Source organism: Corvus kubaryi, unplaced genomic scaffold, assembly GCF_017639235.1.
Source record: "Corvus kubaryi isolate FWS band 111438036 unplaced genomic scaffold, C.kubaryi_AGA036_p1.0 37395, whole genome shotgun sequence".
Classification (NCBI taxonomy): domain Eukaryota; kingdom Metazoa; phylum Chordata; class Aves; order Passeriformes; family Corvidae; genus Corvus; species Corvus kubaryi.
The window spans coordinates 7,152,000-7,174,898 of record NW_024581134.1 but is presented as its reverse complement, the minus strand read 5'-3'; the positions used below and the strand labels follow the sequence as shown (position 1 = coordinate 7,174,898).

Here is a 22,899-nt window from a genome sequence, read left to right as displayed (position 1 = left end):
GCAGCCAGCGGCGGGGCAGGATGCGCTCGGCAACAGGTACCGGGCGGGGCGGGACCGAACCCGCGCCCCCGCCGCCCCCGGGAGCGCCGCCACCCCCGCGACCCCCGGCTGCGGCGGCGGGGAGGGGGCGGCTCGGGCTGGGCTCGGGCTGCGGCTCGGCACTCCTGGCTCCCCGCTCCCGGTGGGTCGCTTGGAGGACGCGGGCAGAGGTCACCCCGGCCGAGGCTTGGCCTCGACGGGGACGGCGCGGGATGGGGCTGGCAGTGGGGCCACCACGGTCCCCCAGCGTGTGGGACAGGTGCTGGCCCGTACCCCGAGCTGCGGGGAGCCAGCCCCGGGTTACAGGGAGCCAGCTCCATGCAGTAGGGAACCAGCCCTGGGCACGGGGAGCCGTCCCAAAGGTGTGGGGAGCCAGCCCTGGGCATGGGGAGGCAGCCCCAAGGTGTGGGGAGCCAGCACCGGCAGTGGGGAGCCCCTGTAGTTGCTCTCCCTGGAGCTGGGCCCACCCAGGCAGGAGCCCAGTGCCGGTGTAGCCCCCGCAGCCCAGCTCCCTTCTCCCACACACCGCAGTGGTGGTGGGTGTCTGGGGGCTCTGTACCACAAACAATCTCGGGGAGGCGGACAGCCCTGCAGCTCTGCAGGGAGCTGTTTGAGGGGGAGCAGAGGGAGCAGAGGGAGCAGAGGACTCACTTGGGGCTGGGAGCGGGCAGTGAGGGCAGGTGCCCTCTGAGGAAGCCGGGTCAGACAAGCGGGACCTGTCTGGTCACTCCTTTGTCCCCACGTAGCTGGTCCAGGCAGTTCAGCAACCTTCCCAAGGGCTCCAGCTCTTCTTCCAACCCAGCTCCTGGGAATGCCAGAAGAGCCAGGAGCCGGGGTCTGCCACAACTCTGGTGCCAGGCCCGCCGGAGCCCCGGAGTCCCAGAGTGCAGCATGCTGGGCTCTGCTGGCCGCAGCTCCTGCTGCCCTTTCCCTGCCTGCTGGCTTGGGAGCGGGACACAGCAGTGTGGGCAGCATCAGGGAGCTGCCAGCCCTGGGAGAGACCTCGGGAAGATTGCTTAGAAACTGCAGGAGAATGGGGACTGCTTGTCACAGCCCAAATGACTGTCACAGCTTAATAATCAGTGGGCAGAGAGGGTGGCAGCACAGCCTGGTGCTGTCTAATTTTGCAACCGCTGTTTAGCGGTGGGTGCAAAGCACTGAAATGGGGCACAAGAACTTTGAGTTGCACAGGAGGGGACCAGGAGAGATGCTGAGCTGCGGGTCACAGGGGTGTGGGATATGGGGCTGCTCGGTATCCACCACATCACCCTTGGCTCCCCTCTGCGGGGCATGGGAAGTGGGCAGTGATTGGACTGCAAGACTCAGAGGGACCATGGGATGCTGGCCCGTTCCTTCCTGGGAGGCAGGCAGTCCCCAGCCCGCAGGATGCTGCCCTGCAGGTCATCAGGGATGAGGGATGCTGTGCTGGCCACTACCCAGCACAGTGCCCTCGGCTCCCATCTGCAGGCATGGAAGATGAGCAGTGCCCAGACCATTGGATGCTGCTCTGCTCCCTGCCTGCCTCTTCCACCTGGTGTCACTCAGAGGAGAGAACTAATCACACTTCTGGACTGTCAAAGGAATTCTTGGAGCTGCAGGAAGGGCCCAAGGGGGATTGTGGGGCCAGGCTCATCTCTGTCATGAGGCACAGGTCACAGCTCCCTGCCAGACTGGAGATCTCCATCAGATCTCCCTCTGGTGCCTGGTCTCCCTGAGGAGACCTGCATCTGGCTGCTGGGGGCAGGGAGGAGTGGGATTTGGCACTGCATAGCCCAAAACTCGTCTTGGGTGTAAAGCTCGAGCAAATATTTGGACACTCACAGGGCTGCCGGAAGCTCGGTGCCTGGGCATTCCTGAGCAGTTGCGCACAGGCTTCCATGCAGAGAGGTGGCAGCAGGTCCAGGCTGGAGCTTATCTGCCAAGGGGAGGGAGCTGGGGCTCCATAAGGAGCAGCTCTGTGGTGGTTGTGGGTTGCTGGTGGGGTGGGATGTGCTAGCAGGGCAGGGACCTGCCATAGTGGGACGCACCTTGTCTCACCTCAGGCAGGGTCAGCCTTCTGCCCCCTGCATGGGGAGCGTGCAGAAGGGTCTTACACTGCATCTGGGGTCCAGGATCCGGCTTTCTTTGTGGCCCATCAGGCTGGGAATGGCTGCATTGATCTGGAGCAAGTGACCCCTTGCTCTGTCCTCTTGGCCAGTACACGTCTCTTTGGCTCCTGTGGCACTGGTGGGGGGCTCGCAGCCGCCTGCACTCCTTCATCACATGCCAGAGGAGCCGAGTGGGACGAGCCCCAGCCCCTGGCTTGTGTGTGTGGTGATGTTTGGAGCGGCCCCTCAGAGCAGGCAGCATCTTTGTGGGCTGCTGGCACAGCTGTGATGACTTTTCAGGTCTCTGCCTGGTGGTCTGGTGGACTGGGAGGTCTCCGGTTACTGCATCTCTCTTCACTGGCACTACAGCTGCAAGACGGGTCCCAGAGGAAGCACTGGCCATGGGGGAAGGTGTACTTTGCCCTTGTGCCCCTGTCCATCGGAGCCATGTGTCTGGGTTGCCAGGGGAAAATGCTGGTATTCGCCATCCTTCACCCATCCCGTCGTTTGGGTCTGCAGCATCGCTGGGTGCCTGGCATGGGGTGGATGGGTGGCAAGCCCAGCCCCCGGCAAGGCATGTGCTCCACGTGCTGCCCCCAGGGCCCCAAAGCCGCTCCCTGAATGAAGCCCGGGCTTGGGGCAGCATTCTCAGCTCTGCTGCAGCCCTGGCTCCCAGGAGCCTCCATCCTCTGGGAGAAGCCAGCTCAGCTTTACAAAGCCCCGGGGCACTGGGAAAGTGCTCCCTGAGGAGCCTTTGCTCCAGGCGTTGGAAGGAGCTGAAGTGAGACAAAGCTCTGGGAGCTCTGGCAGCTCCCAGGTCCGAGCCAGGGGGTGCAGAAGGGCCCCTGGTTTGTTAGCTGTAAGGGCTGGGGAGCTGGCGGGCAGTGGCTCAGCCAGGCCGGGGACAGCAACAGGCTGCAGGCGCTGGTTTCCCCATGAGGATTCTTGTCCGATTGCTCCGTGCAGGAATGGCCGTGCTCTGCTGGGAGGACGAGCCCCCATGTGCTGTGTCCCCCCAGGTCGCCCAGCACTCTCAGATGGTGCTTCAGCCACAGCTGGGGGATGTGTAGGTTCCGTGATCCTGTCCAGCTCAGGGAGTCCAGCCTGTCCTGGCGATAGCATCCCTCTCCAGGTGCTGCACAGAGAGGGAGGTGCATCCCTGGGCGATCCGCCGTGAGGGCGGGTGGATGTGGGACGGGCTATGCAGAGCCACAGTCGCTCCACCATCCTTCCCCAGGGAAGGAAGAGGGGCCGGGGCTAGGACAATGGGCTGTGGCACTGACTCAAACAGCCAGTTCCTGGTCGCTTCCTCTCCCCGCTGGAGCTGGAGGCAGCAAGGACAGGGAAGCTCAGTGCTCTCGGCCTGGTTTGAGGCAGGAGCTCCTGGGTGGCTGGAGTGAGCGGCCTCCCTCAGCACTCACAGCCATGGCCAAGGTGGAGTGGCTCCTGGCACCCTGGCACCGGGCAGGTAAGCCAGGCAGCAGGGCAGGGCTGGGGCGGGCAGTGGGGGCGGTGGGATCTGCAGGCACTGCTCACTCTGCAGGGCAGGACCCTGGGCTGGGGGCAGCTGCTGGGCACAGACCCTCTGGAGGCCATGCAATAGCCCCAGGGCCAGTGCCTTCCAGCAGTACCAGTCTTGTCCCACCCTTCCCAGCCTGACCTGAGCTGTGGAGTGTCCCTGTCCCTTTTAAATCCTTCTGCCATGCCCCAGCCTGGTGGGGTATCCTTGCTCTTGACAAAGCAAGAGAAAGACAGAGACTCCCAGCCCATGTGTCCCACTGACCACTCATCAGTGCTGCAGGGACAGATCCTGCCTGTCCTGGTGCTACGGTGCCCTCCTGGCAGCTTCCATGTGCTGGTGGCAGCAAGAGGGAGGACCGTGGGACCACGGACCATGGGTCGACACAGGCATCACAGACACCCAGGACCCTTGCTGTTGTCACTGCTCTCGCTCCTGCTGTAGCTGATTTCAGGTCTCAGGCCCCTTTGTCCCAGGGCCTCTGGCCGCATTCCCCTCTCAGGCGACTTCCTCACATTGTCCCGGCCCCGCGGAGTGTAAAACCAGCCGGGCACAGGGGAAGCCGTGCTTTCCTGGAAGGACCCCTCTGGAAGCAGCCTCTGGCACAGGCAGCTGACACTGGGCAGAGTGGTGAGCACTGCCTGGGCTTCCGTGTGCCACCGAACAGTCCCAGCCAGGCTGGGGATGTCACCGTGGGATGGCTGGTGGGCAGCCAGCCATGGCCACCCTGTGCCCAGTGGTTCCTTCGGCCATGGCGCGGCAATGGTGGGCTGCCAGGGCCGGCTGGGGCTGACAGGTTGCCATGCCAGGCTTCCTGAAGCTCTCAGGAAAGATTTGTGCCTGGAGTTTTGCTGGGAAGCACGGGAGAGTAAGGGTTGGAGTATGAGGAGGCTGCCAGGGAGCCTCGGCAGGGCTGGGGGAGGGCTCTGGGTGCTGGTCCTACTGCCCATGGTGAAGGGCTTGGTATGGGAATCTGGGTCCAGCCAGACTCTGGGGCTCCAGTGCCTGCCCCAGTGCTGCTGCTCCGGCCCCGGGAGCAGTGGGTCTGAGCCCGTTGTCAGGGAGCAGCCTGCGTCCACCTTGGCTGGTGTGGTCCCGGGCCAAGCCCCGCTGCCAGTGTGGCCGCAGGTGGTTCCCATCCCCACAGCATGGGCAAATGGCACACTGGGCTCCTCCTGGGCCAGCCTCGCCAGCCAGATCCTGCAGCACACGCACCTCCTCTCTACCAAAACTCCCTGACTGGGGCCCATCACACTGCCAGGACCGAATGTCCTTGCACACTGCAACTCTGAGTCCTGCCGATGGACAGGGACATTATTGAATGGTTTGCTGCTAGTGGTTTTCATAGAAACCTCTCACATAATCCAGCCCTCTCTCCATGAACTGAGGGACCCCCACAGCTGCCAAATCCACCCTGCCAGCAACTTCTGCAGTGCCCTTGTCCCCCATCAGTACAAAAATTGGCTGATTCCTTGTTAAACAGAGCTTGGAAGAGCCGAAAGCCTCTGGCAGATCTGGTGTGTCGAGACAGTGTCATTTCTCTGTGCCTGTGGTCCTGCTGGGCACCTGTGTGGGAGCACAGGGCTGTGCTGTACCAGGGTCCTGGCATGGCCAAGCTGGGGTCTGGGCATGGCACCTCTGAAAGGCTTCCAGCCCTCTGGCCTCAACCACCAGCAGGTCAGACACCTGTGCAGGTGGCCCTGCCTCACTGGGGGCTTGGAGCTGTGCCACCAGACATGTGACAGTGGGAGGTGACCTGGAGAGGGTCAGGTTTGGACAGGGCACAGTCTCTTGGCTTTCGCAGTGAGGGCTCATCCCAGGCACAGCGTGTGCAAGCGGCACACGGGGCCGGTCTGCTCAGTGAGCACCGCTGCCCTGTGGCACTGGGCCTGAGGGTGTCAGCAGGGTGTCACTTCAGGATTTCATTCAGACCTGGGCAGGCATCCGGCCCTGGAGCTGCCGTGCACGCGGATGCAGCTCCACATCCCGCGGGGAGCTGGTCCAGCAGGTCGGGTTCGGCAGGGGGTGAGCTTGGGACAGGAGGTGTTTGTGCGGCCGCTGCCAGCTCCCTCTGTGTACTCTTTTCCCTTCCTCTCCACTTGCTGTGGAGCAGCATGCGCCTGGCTCCGTACCACGGGAATGTCACCAAGCCGCACGCGCCGGCCGTGAGCAGTCCGGTACCGTGGCAGGCCGCGGCACTTGCTTGAAGCCGGTGGCACACGGTCCGGGCACTGCAGCACACGGCTCCGGCCAGCGAGCTCGGGGGACTGTCAGGTTCATTCTCGGCCCCAGGTTTGCTGCCCTCGCCCTCCGGCGTGCTCGGCGCTCCGGCCTGGCGGCAGCTGCCGTTGTGCCCGTACCCGTTGCCATGGCTGCTCTGCTGATGGCGCATCGCCTGCTGCTGCCGTTACATCATTGCTGCCAGTGCTCCACGCTGGCAGAGAGGGTCCCAGCAGCTCCAGACGCATCCCCGGCATCTCCTGCGCGTGGGGAGCGAGCCTGAGAGGGAGAAGTTTGGCGGTGAATTCAAGCAAGAGGCATCGTCTCACAGGAGCTTCGGCCTGGATTGAAATAGCTCTGATGGCTCTGTCAAATATCTCCCTGTGGATTCGGGATGCCTGGTCTGTGGGTGAGTAGGGATGCTGGCATGGAGCAGGGGTGACTCAGGAGATGCTGAGGGGCTGGGGGTCCTGCAGGGATGCTCTTCCCGCAGGAGAGAGTGGAGCTCAGCTCCCCTTCAAGTGAACTTCCCTGGAATTCAGCCTCGGTCCTTGTGTACCCGCCATGGCCACAAGACCCTGGACACTGACTCACGCTCAGCAGGACTCTGAGGCTGCAGCATAGGCTGCGGCTGATGGTGCTGACTCTGGGAACATCCCAAGCAGATGTCCATTAGCAGGTAGAGTCAGTGATGCTGCCTGCTCCTCTCCACAAGCCCTGGGACCAGGAGGGGGCCTGGTGCCAGCAGGGAGCATGGTGAACCCCCACCAGCCATGCCTCAGTTTCCCTCAGCAGCAAGGCTGGCCAGGCTCAGGTCGAGACTGCTGGAGTTGGTGGGATGGAGCTGTCCCTCTGGCTCTGCTGTCCCTCTGCCTCCGCTGTGCCAGGATGCCTTTCATCTCCCGCAGGCATTCACCACGGGGTGCGAGCCCCTCAGAGGTATTTCGTGCTCTGAGCCTGTCTCTGATAAGTGTGGTGGGAGGGTCGCTGCCAAGGGCACTGGCTCAGCTCAGCTGCACTATCCCCGCCAGCTGCTGTGTCCTCCTGCCGGACACTCCTGCTTGGCTGGGGCATCCAGTGCCCCCAGATGGGGGTGGCAGCTGGGCTTCCGTGGACGCTTCCGACATGCCCTTGTACTGAGCCTGCATCAGGCTGCTCCCAAATACTGCCCATGCCTTGGGAGCACTGTAGCAGTGGCACTGAATCGGGACTGCCGGCTCCTCACTCCCCGTCGCCGAGCTGCAGCGTGGCGCTGGGCTGTGAGTGCTACTCCCAAAACACCCCCAGAGCCACTGCTCCCAAAACAGCCTCAGCGTGGCTGCTCCCGGGGAGCCAAAGCCTCAGGATGCTGCTCACTCTGGCACAGTGCTGTCCTTGCGGTGCAAGTCTGGGGCATCTGGGTGCCAGGAGATGGCTCGGCTCATCCGTTCTTTCCCCCAGCCCTTCTCCCCAGCTGGGAGATGGAACCCGTGATGCCCACGCCTTGGCAATGCCAGCACCTCGGCACTGCCAGCACCTCCGGCAGTGCCTGCAGCACTGCCCACAGCGGCGCAGGACTGCACTGGGTCACTCAGTCCCAAACGAGCACGCGTCGGTGAAGAGGGGGAAGCTCCATGGGGAGGACCCCGGCGCTGCGTGTTCCCCTTCTGGCCGAGGCTGTCCCCGCTGCAGGGCAGGGTGCTGGGCGTGGGTGCTGCCGCGTTTCCGCCGCGCCCAGGGCGGCCCCGGCTCTGGTGCTGTGGTTTGCCCACGCGGTCGGAGCCCAGGGTGGGTGCCGGGGTGGCTCGGCAGCACGGCCGAGGTGCGGAGGTGAGCTCCCGTGCTCCGGGGAGGGCGGCAGCGGCTTGGAGAGGTGCAGGGGCAGCAGGGGGCTGCTCAGGATGTCCCCGAGTCCTTGGTGGGGCGCGGCTGCAGGGGGATATATGGGCAGAAGGTGAGGAGCATCAGCTGTGCTGAGGCCAAAGGCTGGGGCTGTGTGAGCCAGGCAGGGGGTGCAGCAAGCCAGGAGTTGGGGTGCACCCTTGCGGTGTTCTCAGAAGTGCTGCGGCAGCAGTGGATCCCCCACCTCGCCAAAAACAGCAGGTTGGGGTCTGGGGTCTGCAGAGGTGAAGGTGTGGTCTCTGCCCCTGGCACTGTGGGTCAGGTTTTTGGGGAGATGCCCAGCCGTGCCTTGTGCACGGGCACACACATGCACACATGCGCCCCAACACCTCTTGGTTGGTATGGAAACGACTCAAATTATTTAGAGGAGGAAGAAGGGGAAAAAAAAAGGAAAAACCCGGTGTTGAGGCCCGTCGTTATGGAAACAAATTATAAAAGTAACTAGGCTGGGGACATGGCACCTTGCTTTGGGGTGCTGGGCGTTGTGCGGGCTCTGTCAGCTGGGGGAAGGGTGGGCATGAGGGCACCCAGGGGCACGAGAGTACTGTAGGCAGGAGGGCATCTGGGGGCAGGAAGGCACCATGAGCAGCAGAGGGATGCTCGTGATGCAGTGCAGATGAGCTGGGCCACAGCTGCCTGACCACTGGGGGCAGAGGGAAATGTGGCTTGTTCTGGGGGTCCCACACCTGTTTTGGGGCCACTCCCCTTCCCAGGTAAATGGGATTGCTTCTGCTGCCTCCGCTGGGGCCTGGCACGGAGCAGGCTTTGGCAGCAGGGCAGTGGTGTGGTCCTGGGGCCCGGCACTGCGCTGCAGGTGGCAGAGGGGAAGTGTTTGTCCCACACCAGTAATCAGAGCGTCTCAGCTGATGGGGATGGGGACAAGGACTGTGCAGCGGAGGATGACCCTGAATCCCCAGGGATGAGCCCCTGGTCATCCATATCCCTGTGTAAAGCTCCCAGAGACCCGCTCAGTGCCTGCTGGGGCGCAGGTGCCCTCGGAGGCAGCATGCCAGCAGTGGCACTGCCTCGGCTCCATGCTGGGTGCAAACCCACACCCGCTCCGAGCAGTGGTGCCAGGGCTGCGGTGTTCCCATGGCAAAGCCTGTTTGTGGAGCAGCGCTCAGCTCCCCACAGGGCCAGTTCACTGCTGAGCCCAAATCCTGCTCCCAGGGACTTTTCCACCCATCGGGGTGTTTCAGAGGGTCTGAGCAGTCCTCACAGAGGCTTCCTTCCCTGGAGAGCTTTGGGGGTGTCCAGGCCAGGGCAGGGCATGTGAGCCCCGAGCTGCAGTGCAATGGGAGCGATGGGTCCCTGGCTCCTGCCTTTCAGCTGCAGCTTCTTCTCCTCCGCAGCCAGGACGTTGCTCCACCAGAGCGTGCAGCGTTTCCTGCGCCCGGGCGCGGTTAGGCACGGGTGGCAGGGCTGGCTTCCTTCCCCAATTTCAGCCAGTTCCCTTCTTGGCAGCCCTCAGGGGCAGTGTCCAGCCCCCAAAGCGGTGGCGGTGATGAGGGCTGGTCCCAGCGGGCAGCAGCCTGCCAGGGTGGGACACAGCCACATCCCGGCATTGCTGGAGAGCTGGGGTGGGATGAGCGCTGTGCTGGCACAGCGTTATCCCACAGCAGCACCCGCAGGGAAGCCGCCCCCCACCTGCCCCTAACCCCACTCTCTCCCCCCTGCAGCCACCTCTAACCTGGACCTCGAGAGCAAGAAAGGTGCCCCCACCAAGCTGCCATGGCAGCAACCCGTGAACGTCTTCCTGGCAGCTGGGCGCCCGCCGGGCATGGAGCAGCTGCACCAGGAGGCCCAGCTCAACCTCCAGAGCTTGCTGCAAGGTAGCAGGGAGAGGGGCTGGGATGGGCTGGGTGAGGGTGTTGGGTGGGTGCTGCCCTGGCTAGGTGATCACCCTGAGACTGTGAGCTCATCTCCCACATGCATGTCTGAGCCACTCCTCAGACCTCACCAGCCTGCAGGAGTTGGGTCCTGGGGGATCCCAGCCTCCAGTAGCCCCTCACTGATCTCTGCTCCCAAGTCACTGCTGTAGGTGCCAAAGCAACTGGGACCAGGATCACCTGCTGGGGCCACCAGGGCACCCATGAGCCCCACCAGAGCACGGTTCTCACGAGGGCCTCAGGGACCTGCCACTGATCTGCCTAACTGGATCAACGTGTCCAGTGGTTTTTGTTTCCTTCCAATCTCTGGCCCAGGCTGTCACGCGGCCCTGGCGCGGATGCTCCTCAGGCATCAGATGAGATCAGCAGCTCAGCCATCCCCCAGCTTGTAATCTCATTAAGTCAGCCTGAGCAGCACTGCTTTCCGCCAGTCCACAGCCACCAGCATTAATTAGCTCAACAATTGCAGGATGGGGACACACTGAGTTCCTGGCTGTCCCCAGTGGGGCTGTTTCCCAGCGAGACCCACCACATCCCCTGACTGCGCCCCGGGAGGAGCAGGGCCAGCTGCTGGGATCTTTGTGCTTCTTCAGTTCTCCCAGACCCTCCTTGGGGTCTCCCTTCCTCACCTTCTGAGCTGCCACTTCTGAGCAGAGACGGCCAGCTAGGCTGGGAACAGCCAGAGGGGATAGTCACCATCCCTTCACACGTCCCCTGCTCCGGGGTCTGGCAGCAGGAGGAGAGTCCCAGGTGCCGTTTTTCTTGCAGAGGAGTATGAGGAGCAGTACACCGAGAGCAGGGTCACCGGGCAGACCTTCCGCGCTGCTGGACACCTGCCCCCCGACACCTCCCCTGAGCCGTCACCTCGACCCCCACCTGCCAAGCGCCTTGAGTTCGTGCTTATGGTGAGTTCTGGGGTGGCGGGGTGGGCAGCAAGTCCCTGTTTGTGTTCCACCCTTGTCCCTTTGGTGGCTGATGTGCCTTTCTCCCTGTAGCCCCCGAGCCAGCGAGAGGCTGAAGAGGAGAGCACCAGCAGCACTGCACTTGGTGCTCGGCCCCCTGACACCTCCCTGAGCCTCCCCACCAGCCCGGACAAGCAGCCCCCCTGGCCCAGGGCCTTCCCCCTGCCCACCGTGGAGGAGAAGCAGTGGCACCAGCCCAGCTCCATCCAGACCAACATTGTCCCCATCAATGTCTCGGGTAGGGCAGCACCCCATGGCGCGGAGGGGGGACACGGGATGCAGGCAGAGATGTGCCCCAGCAGCCATCTGGGGCAGGGGTGGGTGGTGGGAGGGGGCTGTGGCTGCGAGCTGTGTCCCTGTGGATTAGGTGGGCACCGAGGCAGAGAGGGGATAGCAGGGATATGCTGGCGTCCATCATTCCCAGCCATCCCTTGTGCCATCTGCAGCTTTGTGTGTCTGGTCCGCTGGCCATGCTGCTGGCAGGTCTCGCATCCCCAGTGTAATGCCCCGCCAGCCAGGCCTGTTGTCTCCCGGGCTCTCACCACACGCCGTGCACCCGGCCTGTCTCACCTTCCTCCTGTCTGTCCATCTGCTCATCCTCTTGGGGCCGCACCTCCCAGCAGCGCGGTCCTGCCCAGTCCCTGCAGACACAGGTGCCACACTCTGGTCAGAGTCTGGGGCTGCTGGCTGGGTGAGGTGCGCCTTCTGAAGGGCAGAGGTGTCTGTCCGCCCTTTCCCTCCATCATGGAGAGCTGTGCCAGGGCCACACTGGTCCCTCTCCATGGCTCATGTACATGTCCCCAGTGTAACTCAGCACAGCAGTGTGGGGTCCGGCCTCACCAGCACAGACCAGTGCCTGTCACGCAGCACAGGGCTGGTCTCTGCATCTTTCCATCCATCCCACCTCCATCTGCAGCATTTCCCACCATGCCTCCATGTCCCCCGTGCTTGCCCCACATGGCTCACACCATCCTCCTGCCATCCCACACTCCCACCTGTGTCACCATGCCAGGCTGGGGACAGGCAGAGAACATGGGTGAGGAGGGGACCGAGCTCCCGCCCCGGCAGCGGCTCCCGGCACCGCGGTGTACCGCTGTTTGTTTTGGCTACAGGGCAGCACTTTGCTAGGCACGCGAGTGCTCGTCACTCCCTGTTTAACACAGAGACCGCGATGAACCCAAAGTCCACCCTGCGGCGTAGACGGACCATTATTGGATTCCCTAACCTGTCCCTGCGAGACCAAGGTGACGGCAAGAACCGCGCAGGCGGCACCCGGGCAGGGCTGGCACCCCCCTGAGCTGTCCTGACGGGCGGCACAGCCATCCTGGGGCTGGCAGCCAGCCCGGGCACAGATGGGCTCCCGGGGACGCCCCGCCCGCGGGAGGTGCAGGCACCCCATTGACTCTGCGCCCTCCCAAGGCACCGAGGTGCTGGGCACACTGGTGACACTGGGCAGGCCTGGGGCTGGCATGGCATCGGGGGCAGCCCCTGCACCCTGAGTCAGGGTTCTGAGACAGGAGTCACCCAGCCTCGGCTCCAACCGCTCCCTGTGCCCACCTTCCCCGTGGGCAGACCCTGTCGCAGGGTGCCATGGCCATGGGGCACACACCTGGCCAGGTCTTTGCTGGGGCTGGTGAGCTGGCCACGCCAGTGCTCAGGGTGTGTGTGTGAGAGTGCCTGGAGTGCTTCCAGGCTGGCATTGGACCCTTGGGAACAGCAGCCACTGGGGCTCAGGGGCTCTGTCCTGCTGTCCCCTATGGAAGGTGTAGAGAAATCAGAGCCAGCCTGTCTGTGGAGGCGGGTAGGGACAGGGGGAGAAGCCACGGCACCAGCTGCTTCAAGGTGGTTTTCACGGGGTAGAAGGAAGGTTTCTTCCCATGACAGTGGTCAGACCATCAACTGGTTGTCACAGCTCCTCCCTTGGAGTCGATCAGACCTCAGCCCACCACGGCCTTGAGCATCCCTGTCTGCTGGGGGTGCTCAGAGCGGGGCTCCAGGTTCCTTCTCCATCCTGGCTGTGCTGAGGTGAGGTGGCACTGAGAGCCACCGCAGGGCTCCAGGCTCCTTTCCCATCCCAGAGGGGCTGTGATGGGGTGGCACTGTGAGCCACCATGTCCCTCCCTGTCCCAGCTGGCAGTGCCTGACTTGGCTCCTCCTGATCCCCATCTGTGTCCCCCCCCATGGAGCAGCACCAGGGCAACACTTTGGTTGCCATGGGACTGATGTCCCCATGGATGGAGCCTCCTGCCATGGCTGCTGATTTGTCCATGGCACATTCCAGCCAACAAATCCACATTTTATGCCTGGGCAGAGGTACAGCCTCAGGACTGGCCACGGGCTGGGACGGCGTGCGGGGCAGGGCCGTGTCCCTGTGAGTGAGGCAGGATGGTGCTCAGCAGGCTGTGTCTCTCCCCGCAGGCAGCGCCAACGGCCCCACGTCCAGCACACACACGCCCATCGTTGAGTCCCTGTCCTGCAGCTTCGTGCCTGAGACCACGAGTGGGGGGACAACGCCCCAGGAGATTGGCCCTCGCCAGCCCCTCTCGGCCCCGCTGAGGAAGACCTTCAGTGACCTCGGGGCCCGCTGCTGCCAGCCACTTGCTGCCATGGATGGGGCAGCCAACCCCTGTGCCAGTGCCTGCAATGGGACACAGGGCACCCCTTTTCCCCCGCCCTGGAGTGCCCTGGGTTATGGGAGCCCCCCCCACCACACCACTGGCCCAGGCAAGGGGCCCACCTGCACCTCCCCAGGCGGCTCCATCCCGTCGCCCAGCCCAGGTTCACCCGCCGCCTCCACCTCCTTCTTCATCGCCGCAGAAGAGCACATGGGCAGCAACGGGCCCAGCTTCTTCTCCGGCCCAGTGCCTGCTTCCCCCCCCAGCTCCGGGTGCGTCCAGGAAGCCAAGGGGAATTTCTTGCCGGGAAGCCGAGAGGAGCCGGAGCCAGCGGCAGGGCCGGTGCAGCTGGAGGTGGAGCGGGCAGGGTGCCGGTTCCGTGAGCGGTCACTGTCGGTGCCCACTGACTCGGGGTCCCTCTGCTCTGTGGACATCGCATACACCGAGACCCGGCGGGGCAGCGCCAACTACGCCCTGAGCTACCCCAGCGCCAGCTCCGAGGGCAGCACCAGCACTGACAACATCTCCCTGGGGCTGGAGCCTGAGGGGCAGCGGCGGCGGCGCTCCAAGAGCATCTCCCTGAAGAAGGCCAAGAAGAAGCCCTCGCCACCCACACGCAGCGTCTCGCTGATCAAAGAGGGGCAGGACGGTGACGTGGGGCTCAGTGCGGCACTGCCCAAGGACCAGCGGCCCAAGAGCCTGTGCATCCCACCAGAGCTCCAGGGTCACCGGCTGGTGCATGCCGACCCGCAGGGGAGTGCAGGGAGGGAGCCCAACAGCACAGCCACCCCCCACCAGTGGCATCTCACAGACTGGAAGGCCGGCAGTGATCCCTACCAGTCCCTCTCTGGCTCAAGCACGACCACAGGGACCACGGCCGTTGAGTGTGCCAAGACACGGGGCAGCTCCGAGTCCCTCGTGTCCCCTTCAGTCTCCAGGGCCACAACGCCCTCCCAGCTCTCAGCCGAGGCAGACCTCAAGACCTCCTCTCCAGGCAGGCCCACGGGCCTGATGTCCCCATCCAGCGGGTACTCCAGTCAGTCAGAGACCCCAACCCCCACCGTCCCCACCTCCACCATCCCCACCTCCACCATCCTCGGGCACTCCCCGCACCAGGTGCGTGTGAGGCCACTGGTCCCTGAGAGGAAATCCTCTCTGCCCCCCACGTCCCCCATGGAGAGGAGCCCCAAGGCCAGGCTATCCTTCGACCTCCCACTGACCCCACCCGCCCACCTCGACCTCTCAGGGCTGAAGATCTCCCTGAAGGGGAAGACGAAGGTCAGCCGGCACCACTCTGACTCCACCTTCGGCACCAAGCTGGCCCAGAAGACCAGTCCCATCACACCCATCATGCCCGTGGTGACACAGTCTGACCTGCGCTCCGTCCGCCTCCGCTCCATCAGCCGCTCAGAGCCAGAGGACAACACCGACGGCCCAGAGCACATGGACGAGCCAGCACGCGTCCCCTGCCCAGGGCCGGAGAGGAAAGTGAAGCCACCTGTGGCGGAGAAGCCACCACTGGCCAGGCGCCCCCCGTGCATCCTGCCCAAGCCCCTGGTTCTGCGGGAGGAGGGTCCCCTGTCCCCCAAATCCCCGCCAGGCACTGCCACCAAGGAGGAGGGGGTGCCACAGGATGTCGTCGTGGTGCTGCGGAGAGGGGAGCTGAGGAGGGGTCTGGGGGAGCCCCACTTGTCCCTGACCCCGGCAGGACCCCGGCGGCTCTCGCAGGGCAGCCTGGACGAGCTGCGGCCGGAGCGCAGCGGTGCCGAGGGGGAGCGCAGGAAGGCCAAGGTGCCGCCGCCAGTGCCCAAAAAGCCCAGCGTGCTGTACCTGCCGCTCATCCCGGCCCCGGCACAGCTGGGAGCTGGTGTGGGGGACCTGCCACCCACCCCCAGCCCCATCATCACGCTGGACACTGAGCCCACCTGCTGCGACCCTGAGGCTGAGGATCCGCCGTCCCCCAAGGCTGTGGGCACCACGCCTGCCAGCGAGCCTGCCTCAGAGCAAGGTGAGGGTCTCCCCACCCCTGTGGTGGGATCACCCCAGGGATAGGGGTTCCCCATGCTGCACAGGGGATTCACTGCTGTCTCCTCCCTGCCCACAGGCAGCTCAGCAGAGGCTGGCACGGAGGAGAAGAGCTTTGCCAGCGACAAAACGGCCGAGTCCATCGTGGAGGAGGACGATGAGGTGTTCACGACCTCCCGCACCACGGAGGATCTCTTCACAGTGATCCACAGGTAAGGCTGGTGCAGGCACTGGAGGGCATAGCCCTTGTGCCCACTGTGTCCCACCACTGTCACAGCACCGGGTGTTGTGTCCCCCCACCACGACACCTCCGTTTTCCATACTGGGGCCAATGTTCATCCTTGGGGACAGCCCGGTTGCTGCTGCCTTGAGTGCAGTGCAGCCAGACTAGGCCACCAGCAGGGAGGGTCCAGATTAGTCCCACCTTCCAGGAGCACCACCTGCCATGCTCGTGTTGTCACCTTGCTCCAGCAGAGCAGGATGGGCACTGCTGTGCCCCTCGCTCTGGGGCCTCATCCCACCCCCAGGCTACTCCCACCCGTGTCCCTTTGTTGCCTAGGTCGAAGAGGAAGGTCTTGGGGCGGAAAGAGCCTGGTGACACCTTCAGCAGCCGACCCACCGCCCACTCACCTGTAAAGACTTCAGGCTCCTCAGCTGGCGAGTCCCTGGCAGCAGCAGGCAGCAGTGGGAAGTCTTCCAGCAGGAATGAGGATTTTAAAGCCCTGCTCCAGAAGAAGAGCAGCAAAACCAGCCCTGGTACTCGGCCATCTGCCGCTGAACTGCTCAAGACCACGAACCCGCTGGCCCGGAGGGTCATCACAGAGTTTGCCCCTGAGCTGGACGGTGCAAACAGCCCCAAAAGCCAGCCCTGACCATGCAGGGGCCCTCCAGCCGGAGGGGTGGCGATGGCTGCAGAGGGAGCGCTGCTGCAAAGGGCTGTCCTGGCTGCTGGGGAGCCCCTGTGTCCTGCTGGGGGGTTCTTCTGCTTTTGTTCCTTACTTGGAGAGCTGCTGGCAGAGAGGCAGTGGCTGGAGCCCAAGCCCTCATGACTCTGGGCCCTTCCCACGGGGGAAGCGGCTGGGACTGGCCCTGGCTGAGCCCGTTCAGGGATTGAAGGCGCCTGCCCAGGAAGCAGAACAGAATCACAGCCCTAGGTGTTGTCCCATGCCCGCAGCAAAGCAGCTTGAGACTCTTTGGTCCCTTCGGCATGTGGTACTTTAAACAGCTTTTCTAATGCACAGTGGTGGTGATGTTTGATTCTCTTCCCTTTGACATTGTACCTTGAGTTTCCCATGCAGAGGTCCCTTGGATGAATTCAGCTGGACACACAGAGATGCACTTTGGGAAGACGCCAGGGGTTTGGCTGGATCTGCGGTTGCTTTCGAAGAGTCACAGGAGGTTCCCTGTCGTTGCCCTGAGCATCCTCCCTGTCACACGGGGAACTGGCACCCGGCGTCCGCAGCCAGCGCCACCACCTCAAGCAAAACCCCCACCCCTTGAAAGCCCCCAAAATGCTGCATTTTGGAGCTCCTCAGCTCTCAGTCCAAAAACAAACCCCGGGGTCACCTCCCCTGCCAGCGGCCCTGGCCTCACTGCACAGGGGGTCCAGCAGCCACCCCACTCCCCGCCAGCCCCTGCACCGGGGGTCCTGCACCCCGCTGCCGCCCGGGGCGATGGGGGTGCTGTGCCATGGGAAGGAAGCTCGTCCCCAGCTCTGCCTCCTGCATCTCCCGGACGGACGCTGCGACAACTTCTCCTGCTGCCCCGGCCACCGGAGGCCCTGGGATGCTACCGAGATGGTGGCTGGAATCCAGATGAATATCACCTGAGCCACCTCCCTGGTGACTCCTGGGGTCCCCCCCGGGTTGCCCACCACTCACCCGTGCCCACTGGCCACCAGGGAGCTGAGCAAGGCCGAGTGGGACACGTGCCATCAGGGCACGTGCACGGGGCCATGGAGGAGGGTTTGCACGTCCCTGGGTGGGATTTGTCCCCCTCACCTGCAGCTGCCTCTTCCTGGCTTGGCTCCAGCATGGGGGCCCCAGCTGCCAGTAACAGAGGCCATGGTGCGGGGCTCCAGGGCAGGGCAGGGAGGAAACACAGAGCTACAAGCAGGAGCACGGCCATGTGCCCAGAGAAACAGGAAGGGCCAGCCGCGGCTGACAAGGAAACAGGGTGTTAGGGAAATTTCCGCTTTATTTCTTGATGTATTTCCACTCACTCCAGCCCTCCTGCGCTGGGACGGAGCGGTGCAGTGGGTCCAGGCAGCAGCAGGGCACCACGGGGTCTTTGCCCCACTAGGAGCATCCCCGGGGAGCACAGCCCGGGCAAACACCTCCCCTTCCTTGCCCCCACTCTGGATCTAATCGCACTGAGGCTTCAGTTGGTTCTCCTCTCCTCCTCCCTCCTGGTACTCGCCCATCTCTCCCTTTCCTCTCCCAGGGCTGCAGATTTAAGCCTGTAATTAAGAGCCAGGCTGAGAAACTCAGGAAAAAAAAAAAAAAGGACAAAAAAATAGCTCTAATGAATGTCCACATTTCACCCCATCCTGCAGCCCCAGCCAGTGGCAGAGTGCTGGTGCGGGATGGGGCCAGGGCACATCTTGGGAAGCTCTGGGGACGGGTACATTTTGCACATGACTGCTCAGGAAACCAGGGACAGAGCCGGCAAAGGGGGCTGGGGGCAAGCACGGGGCAGGGACCCCCCTGCAACACCCCCAGCACCACTGGCAGCTGGAGTGGCCGTGCTGCCGGGGGGGAACGTCCAAGTGGGCCAGAGGTCAACTGTGGGACAGAGACTGGCCGTGGAATGGAGATCGGAATGGAGATTGGCCATGGGATGGAGATCCTAATTTCCCTGGCTGGAGGAACATGCTCTTCCTGGGGCTCTTCCTGAGGCTCTTCCTGGCTCAGTGCTCGTCCCTGGCCGCTCGCTCCCTGCTCGCTCTGGCTGCGGCTGTTCCGCTGGGAGGGCAGCGGGGTCCCGGGAGGGGCGCGGCCGGCAGGACAGCCCTGCCCGGGGTGGGGGCCGCCAAGGTGCCAACTACGGAATGTTGTACTTTTTATCTCGCCAGCTTGGTAAAGTGCTCCCTGCTGCCCGCCTGTGCCTGTGCTTCTGTGGGCTGCCGAGGGACCGGCGCTGGGGAGGTGGGCACGCCCTGACACCCCCGGGTGGCTCCGGGGGAGCCCGGCCCCATCAGCCGCGGCCCGGCGGCTCTGGGGGAGGCACAGGGACACCGAGGGGCCAGGGACAGCCCAGGCTGGGCACTGGGCACAGGCCGGAGCGCGGGCCGGGGATGGTGTGAGGGGCTGAGGGTGGACTTGGCGTCCTGGGGGCGGGTGGGATGGGTGGGAGGGAGAGGGACAGGGAGAGGGACAGGGACAGCCCGGGGGGCAGCTGGGGGCAGCGCCGGGCACTGGCTACAGGCCGGGGGCAGGACTGAAGTGGGGAGGGGTGGACTGGGAGTGGACTTGGCACCTGGGTCAGGTGGGGTGGATGAGAGGGATAGCCTAGAGTGTGGGGGACAGCCCTGGGCGGGCGCTGGGTACGGCAGTGGATGCCGAGCGCAGCTCTGTGCGCCGGGCGGCTGCAGCCCCCGCCGGGCGGGCGCAGCCCCGTGTCCCGCAGCCCCGTGTCCGACAGCCCCGTGTCCGACAGCCCCCGCCGGGCGGGCACAGCCCCGTGTCCCGCAGCCCCGTGTCCCGCAGCCCCGTGTCCGACAGCCCCGTGTCCCGCAGCCCCCTGTCCCGCAGCCCCCGCCCGTCGCGGCCCCGCGCGGCGGCTCCATCCCGGCGCGGCGCGGGCAGCCGGGGGCCTCGGGGCGGGGCAGGGGCGGCCCCCGCCCGGCGCGGCGCGGGCAGCTCGGGGCCTTACGGCGGCAAGATGGCTCCGAAGGGGAAAGGCAAAGCCGGGAAGGGTGAGCGGGGCTGGGCGGCACCGGGACCGGGACTGGCCGGCGGGGACCCGGGGGCGGCACCGGCACCGGCCGGGCGGGGGACCGGGGGCGGTGGGGGCCGAGCCGGTCTCAGAGCCCGGCAGGGGCAGCGGGGACCGGGCCGGTCTCAGGGTGCTCGGTTCACAGGCGGCGACAGCGGCGGCGGCAGCAGCGAGGGCAAAGCACAGGGCCCGAAGGGAGGCGGCAGTGCCGTCAAGGTGAGCGCGGGGGGCGGCGGGGGCCAGGCGGGGTACGGGTTCTCCGCTCCGCCCCCGCGCCTGGAGGCTCGTCCCGCCCGCCGGCCCCGCTCGCCACAGCCCCGCTGCCCTCTCTCCAGGTTCGGCACATCCTGTGCGAGAAGCACGGCCGGGCCATGGAGGCCATGGAGAAGCTGAAGGCCGGGCAGCGCTTTAGCGAGGTGGCGGCACAGTACAGCGAGGACAAGGCCAGGCAAGGGGTGAGTGCTGCACCCGGGACGGGGCAGTGGGGCCGGGCAGCGCCTGCGGGAGCCTGGGCCTGCTCCTCACCGCTGTCAGCACGGACCCGCCCCACGGCCGCATCACCCACCCTCCCTGCACTGAATCTCAAAGCTTAACCCCGACGGTCCCTTCCTGCAGGGAGACCTGGGCTGGATGACCAGAGGCTCCATGGTGGGACCATTCCAGGAGGCAGCGTTTGCCCTGCCTGTGAGCAGCATGGACAAGCCCGTGTACACAGACCCTCCCGTCAAGACCAAGTTTGGATACCACATTATCATGGTGGAAGGCAGAAAATAAAACATGAATGATCATGATGACCTTGTTGACTGCTTGAATCCTGAGTCCCAGACACCTTGGCCTTGGAGCAAGTCGGGCACAACCAGCAACATGTCTGGAGGCAGCTGGCTGTCCCTGCCCACTGTGCTGGCAGAGCAGGGCCCTGCCTAGAGAGGTAAAGTGTCCCTGGGAAGGGTGAAACAAGAGCCTTTTACAGATACTGAAGCCCCTGTTGCCTGGCAGGCCAGCCTCTTGCTTCTCCTTCTGTGGAGATAATGGTCTCTCAGCAGAATGAGGTGCCCAGGCTTTTTAATCTGCAAACAGAAAGGGACAGAGGGGTCCCCAGGGCTTGGTCTCCATCTCCATCCTCCCCAGGAGGGTGCAGACAGCTCCTGTGGTGCAGCTGTGCTCCGGGGCTGCAGGACAGTCCCTTCAGTGAAGGGTGGGTAACACTGCAGCTGGGTCAGGCCAGGCAGGGAAGGGAGCTGGGGGCAGGAGGGAAGGAAGAGCTCTCCTGAGCACAGACTCACCTCTTCCTATAGCTCCACCTTGCCCACTCAGAGCTGGGGGAAGAAATTGGATAACTCAGGTCTGAATAAGCAAAAAGCCACTAAACGCTTGTGTGCCACTTCCTGCGCTCCCCTGTGCTGTGGGGTGTGCAGGTGAAGCAGCCCAGCAGGTTCCTGCCATCTCAGGAATCCATCCCAGAGCCGTGATCCCCTTCCTGCCCACAGAGCCCCCAAACCAGCCATGGCGCCAGCAACAGGCACCAGCTTTGTTTACAGGTGAGCACCATGCACAGAGCTTGGAGATGAGGAAACATCAAAGAACAAAAGGCCATTCCCGAGATTCCACAGGAGGAAGAGGTGAGGTGAAACCTTCTCTTCCCTCCCTTTTCAGGGCGTTGGTTTTGCTGAGTATGGAAAGCTCAGAGAAGCCAACGAATGGCTTGCTGTGGAGGGCAGACAGGCTGCCCAGAGCAGACACTGCCCCATTTAATGGTGCTCTATTAATAAACCACTTGTTTCCAGGCTACCAGAGCTCTGTTCTCTCTTTTGGCAAAAGCATGTTGGCACAACTGCACCAGCAGAATTAGGTCCGTGTTTGCTGTGGTTCCGAGTACAAAGAGCTCCTCTCCCAAACTGCACAGCTCAGCCAGGTGTGGAGTCCTGTGCTGCGGTGGGGCATTGCAGAAGGCAGCGTGCCATGGCACAAGGAAACATCCAGATCTGCTGCTGTGCTGTCACCAGCTGAGACTGGCAGGAGTCAGTCCCAGTGATGAGCACACCAGACTGGGGCTGTGTTGGTGAGGGGCAGGGTGGGGGTGCAGAGTCACTCAGAGCCAGAACCAGGAGCTTTTGAGCTGCTGGTTTGTGGGATGGAGCACTCTCAGCCAGTTTGCTGACAACACTGAGCTGTGTGGTGTGGTCACACACTGGAAGGGAAGGATGGATCCAGAGGGTCCTGGACAGGCTGGAGAGGTGGGACCACATGAAAAGTACAAGGTCCTGCGCCTGAGTCAGGGCATTCACAGGCACAGCTGCAGATTGGGCAGAGAAGGGATTGAGAACAGCCCTGGGAGAAGGGCTTGGCAATGATGGTTAATGAAAAACTCCCCATGAGCCAGCAGTGAGCGCTCTCAGCCCAGAAACCACCCATGTCGTGGGCTACATCCAGAGGAATGTTCCTGTCTGGAACAGGGCATTCGTGGGCAGCACGTGAGGGAGGGGATTCTCCCCCTCTACTCTGCACTCCTGAGACCCCACCTAGGGTCCTGCACACAGTTCAGGGGCCCCCAATATAAGAATGACATGGAACTGTTGGAGCAAGTCTAGAAGAGGCCGTGAAGTTGATAAGGACTGGAGCATCTCCCTGTGATGAAAGGCCGAGAGAGTTGGGGCTGTTCAGCCTGGGGAAGGTTGTATGGACACCTCGTAGCCCATTTCAGTATCTGAAGGGGCTCTTTACCCAGAACTGGAATGATAGGATAAGGAGTAATGGATTCAGGCTGACAGAGGGCAGGGTTAGAAGGGATATTGGGAAGAAATCCTTCCCTGTGAGGGTGATCAAACATTGGCACAGGTCACCCAGAGAAACTGTGGCTGCCCCATCCATGGAAGTGTTTCAAGGCCAGGCTTGGAGCAACCTGGTCTAGTGGAAGGAGTCCCTGCTTGTGGCAAGTGTTGGAACTGGAAGGTCTTTAAGGTCCCTCCCAACCCAAACCATTCTATGAACTACAAACCCTCTTCGTAGCTTCATCCTGCCTCCAGGACCTGAGAGAAATACTTAATGTAACAGAGCTCAGCTGTGTGTGGGGAGAGGGTTACAGGATTTCCTTAGCAGAAAAAGTAGTTAAACCCAGTATATGCTGCTGGTACCTCAGGCTTCACTGTCCAGACAGAGGGAAAGGGGAGTGGGAGCTGGGAGGGGGACAAATAAGGCCAGCCTAGAGCCTCCTTTGAAGTCCTTGGCTCCTCCAGCAACACCAAAGGGTTTGAAGCTTTCAGCACTTTGCAGCAGTCAAGGTCTAATTGTGTTCCAGCCCCACAGCCCCCCATGCACACACCTGGCAGGGGGCTCAGAAGGGCTCCTGCACTGGCTGTTACAGCTGGTGCCAGGCAGATGCTGTGCTGGTCTCCACTGCTCTGCTTCCTCCACTGTTTGGAGAAATTAGAGCAGCAGACATCTTTTAAATCTTTTAACTTTTCCACAGCCAATCCATTCTCAAACCATCTTACACCCAGGCTGCAGGAGTCTCCTTTGCACCAGCATTCAGCTCACCCAAATGGTGGGTGACCTTCAGGCACCCAAACTGGCTTATTTAAAACCCAGAAGGAGGGAGGAACCACAGCAGCCCAAGGCTGGGCTGTACAGTGACTGTGGGACTGCACTGTCCCCATCTTCTCAGGGGAGAGGAGCGACAGAACCTGGAGGGTAGAAAGGTGAAGCCAGGGCTGCCAGCATGGAGAGGGG

At 63.4% G+C, this 22,899-nt stretch overlaps 2 protein-coding genes across 10 annotated transcripts in view; both read left to right on the top strand.

Annotated features, from left to right (window-relative positions):
• NHSL2 (NHS like 2) overlaps positions 1-16,477 on the top strand; it is a 27,508-nt gene extending 11,031 nt beyond the window's left edge. For 2 of the 8 annotated variants that reach the window (XM_042039918.1, XM_042039925.1), the window contains exons 2-8: positions 9,426-9,578; positions 10,404-10,540; positions 10,631-10,835; positions 11,710-11,841; positions 13,016-15,220; positions 15,317-15,449; positions 15,797-16,477. In XM_042039918.1, coding sequence (XP_041895852.1) covers positions 9,426-9,578; positions 10,404-10,540; positions 10,631-10,835; positions 11,710-11,841; positions 13,016-15,220; positions 15,317-15,449; positions 15,797-16,109 — 3,278 coding nt within the window. In that variant the 3' untranslated portion in view covers positions 16,110-16,477. Of the gene's footprint in view, positions 1-6; positions 37-2,064; positions 3,595-3,679; positions 6,275-6,314; positions 7,675-9,425; positions 9,579-10,403; positions 10,541-10,630; positions 10,836-11,709; positions 11,842-13,015; positions 15,221-15,316; positions 15,450-15,796 lie in introns of those variants that run through there. The other 6 variants (XM_042039924.1, XM_042039923.1, XM_042039922.1 and 3 more) reach the window with 6 other exon arrangements.
• Positions 16,323-19,964, top strand: PIN4 (peptidylprolyl cis/trans isomerase, NIMA-interacting 4). Of its 2 annotated transcripts, none has more exons than XM_042039926.1 (4): positions 16,323-18,383; positions 19,319-19,389; positions 19,509-19,628; positions 19,789-19,964. In XM_042039926.1, the coding sequence occupies exons 1-4, from the start codon at positions 18,287-18,289 to the stop codon at positions 19,945-19,947; spliced, it is 447 nt and encodes a 148-aa protein (XP_041895860.1). In that variant the 5' UTR covers positions 16,323-18,286; the 3' UTR covers positions 19,948-19,964. The 2 variants fall into 2 exon arrangements, with proteins under 2 accessions (XP_041895860.1, XP_041895862.1); XM_042039928.1 differs by lacking the exon at positions 16,323-18,383 and adding an exon at positions 19,050-19,153.
• Positions 19,965-22,899: the final 2,935 nt, after the last annotated feature.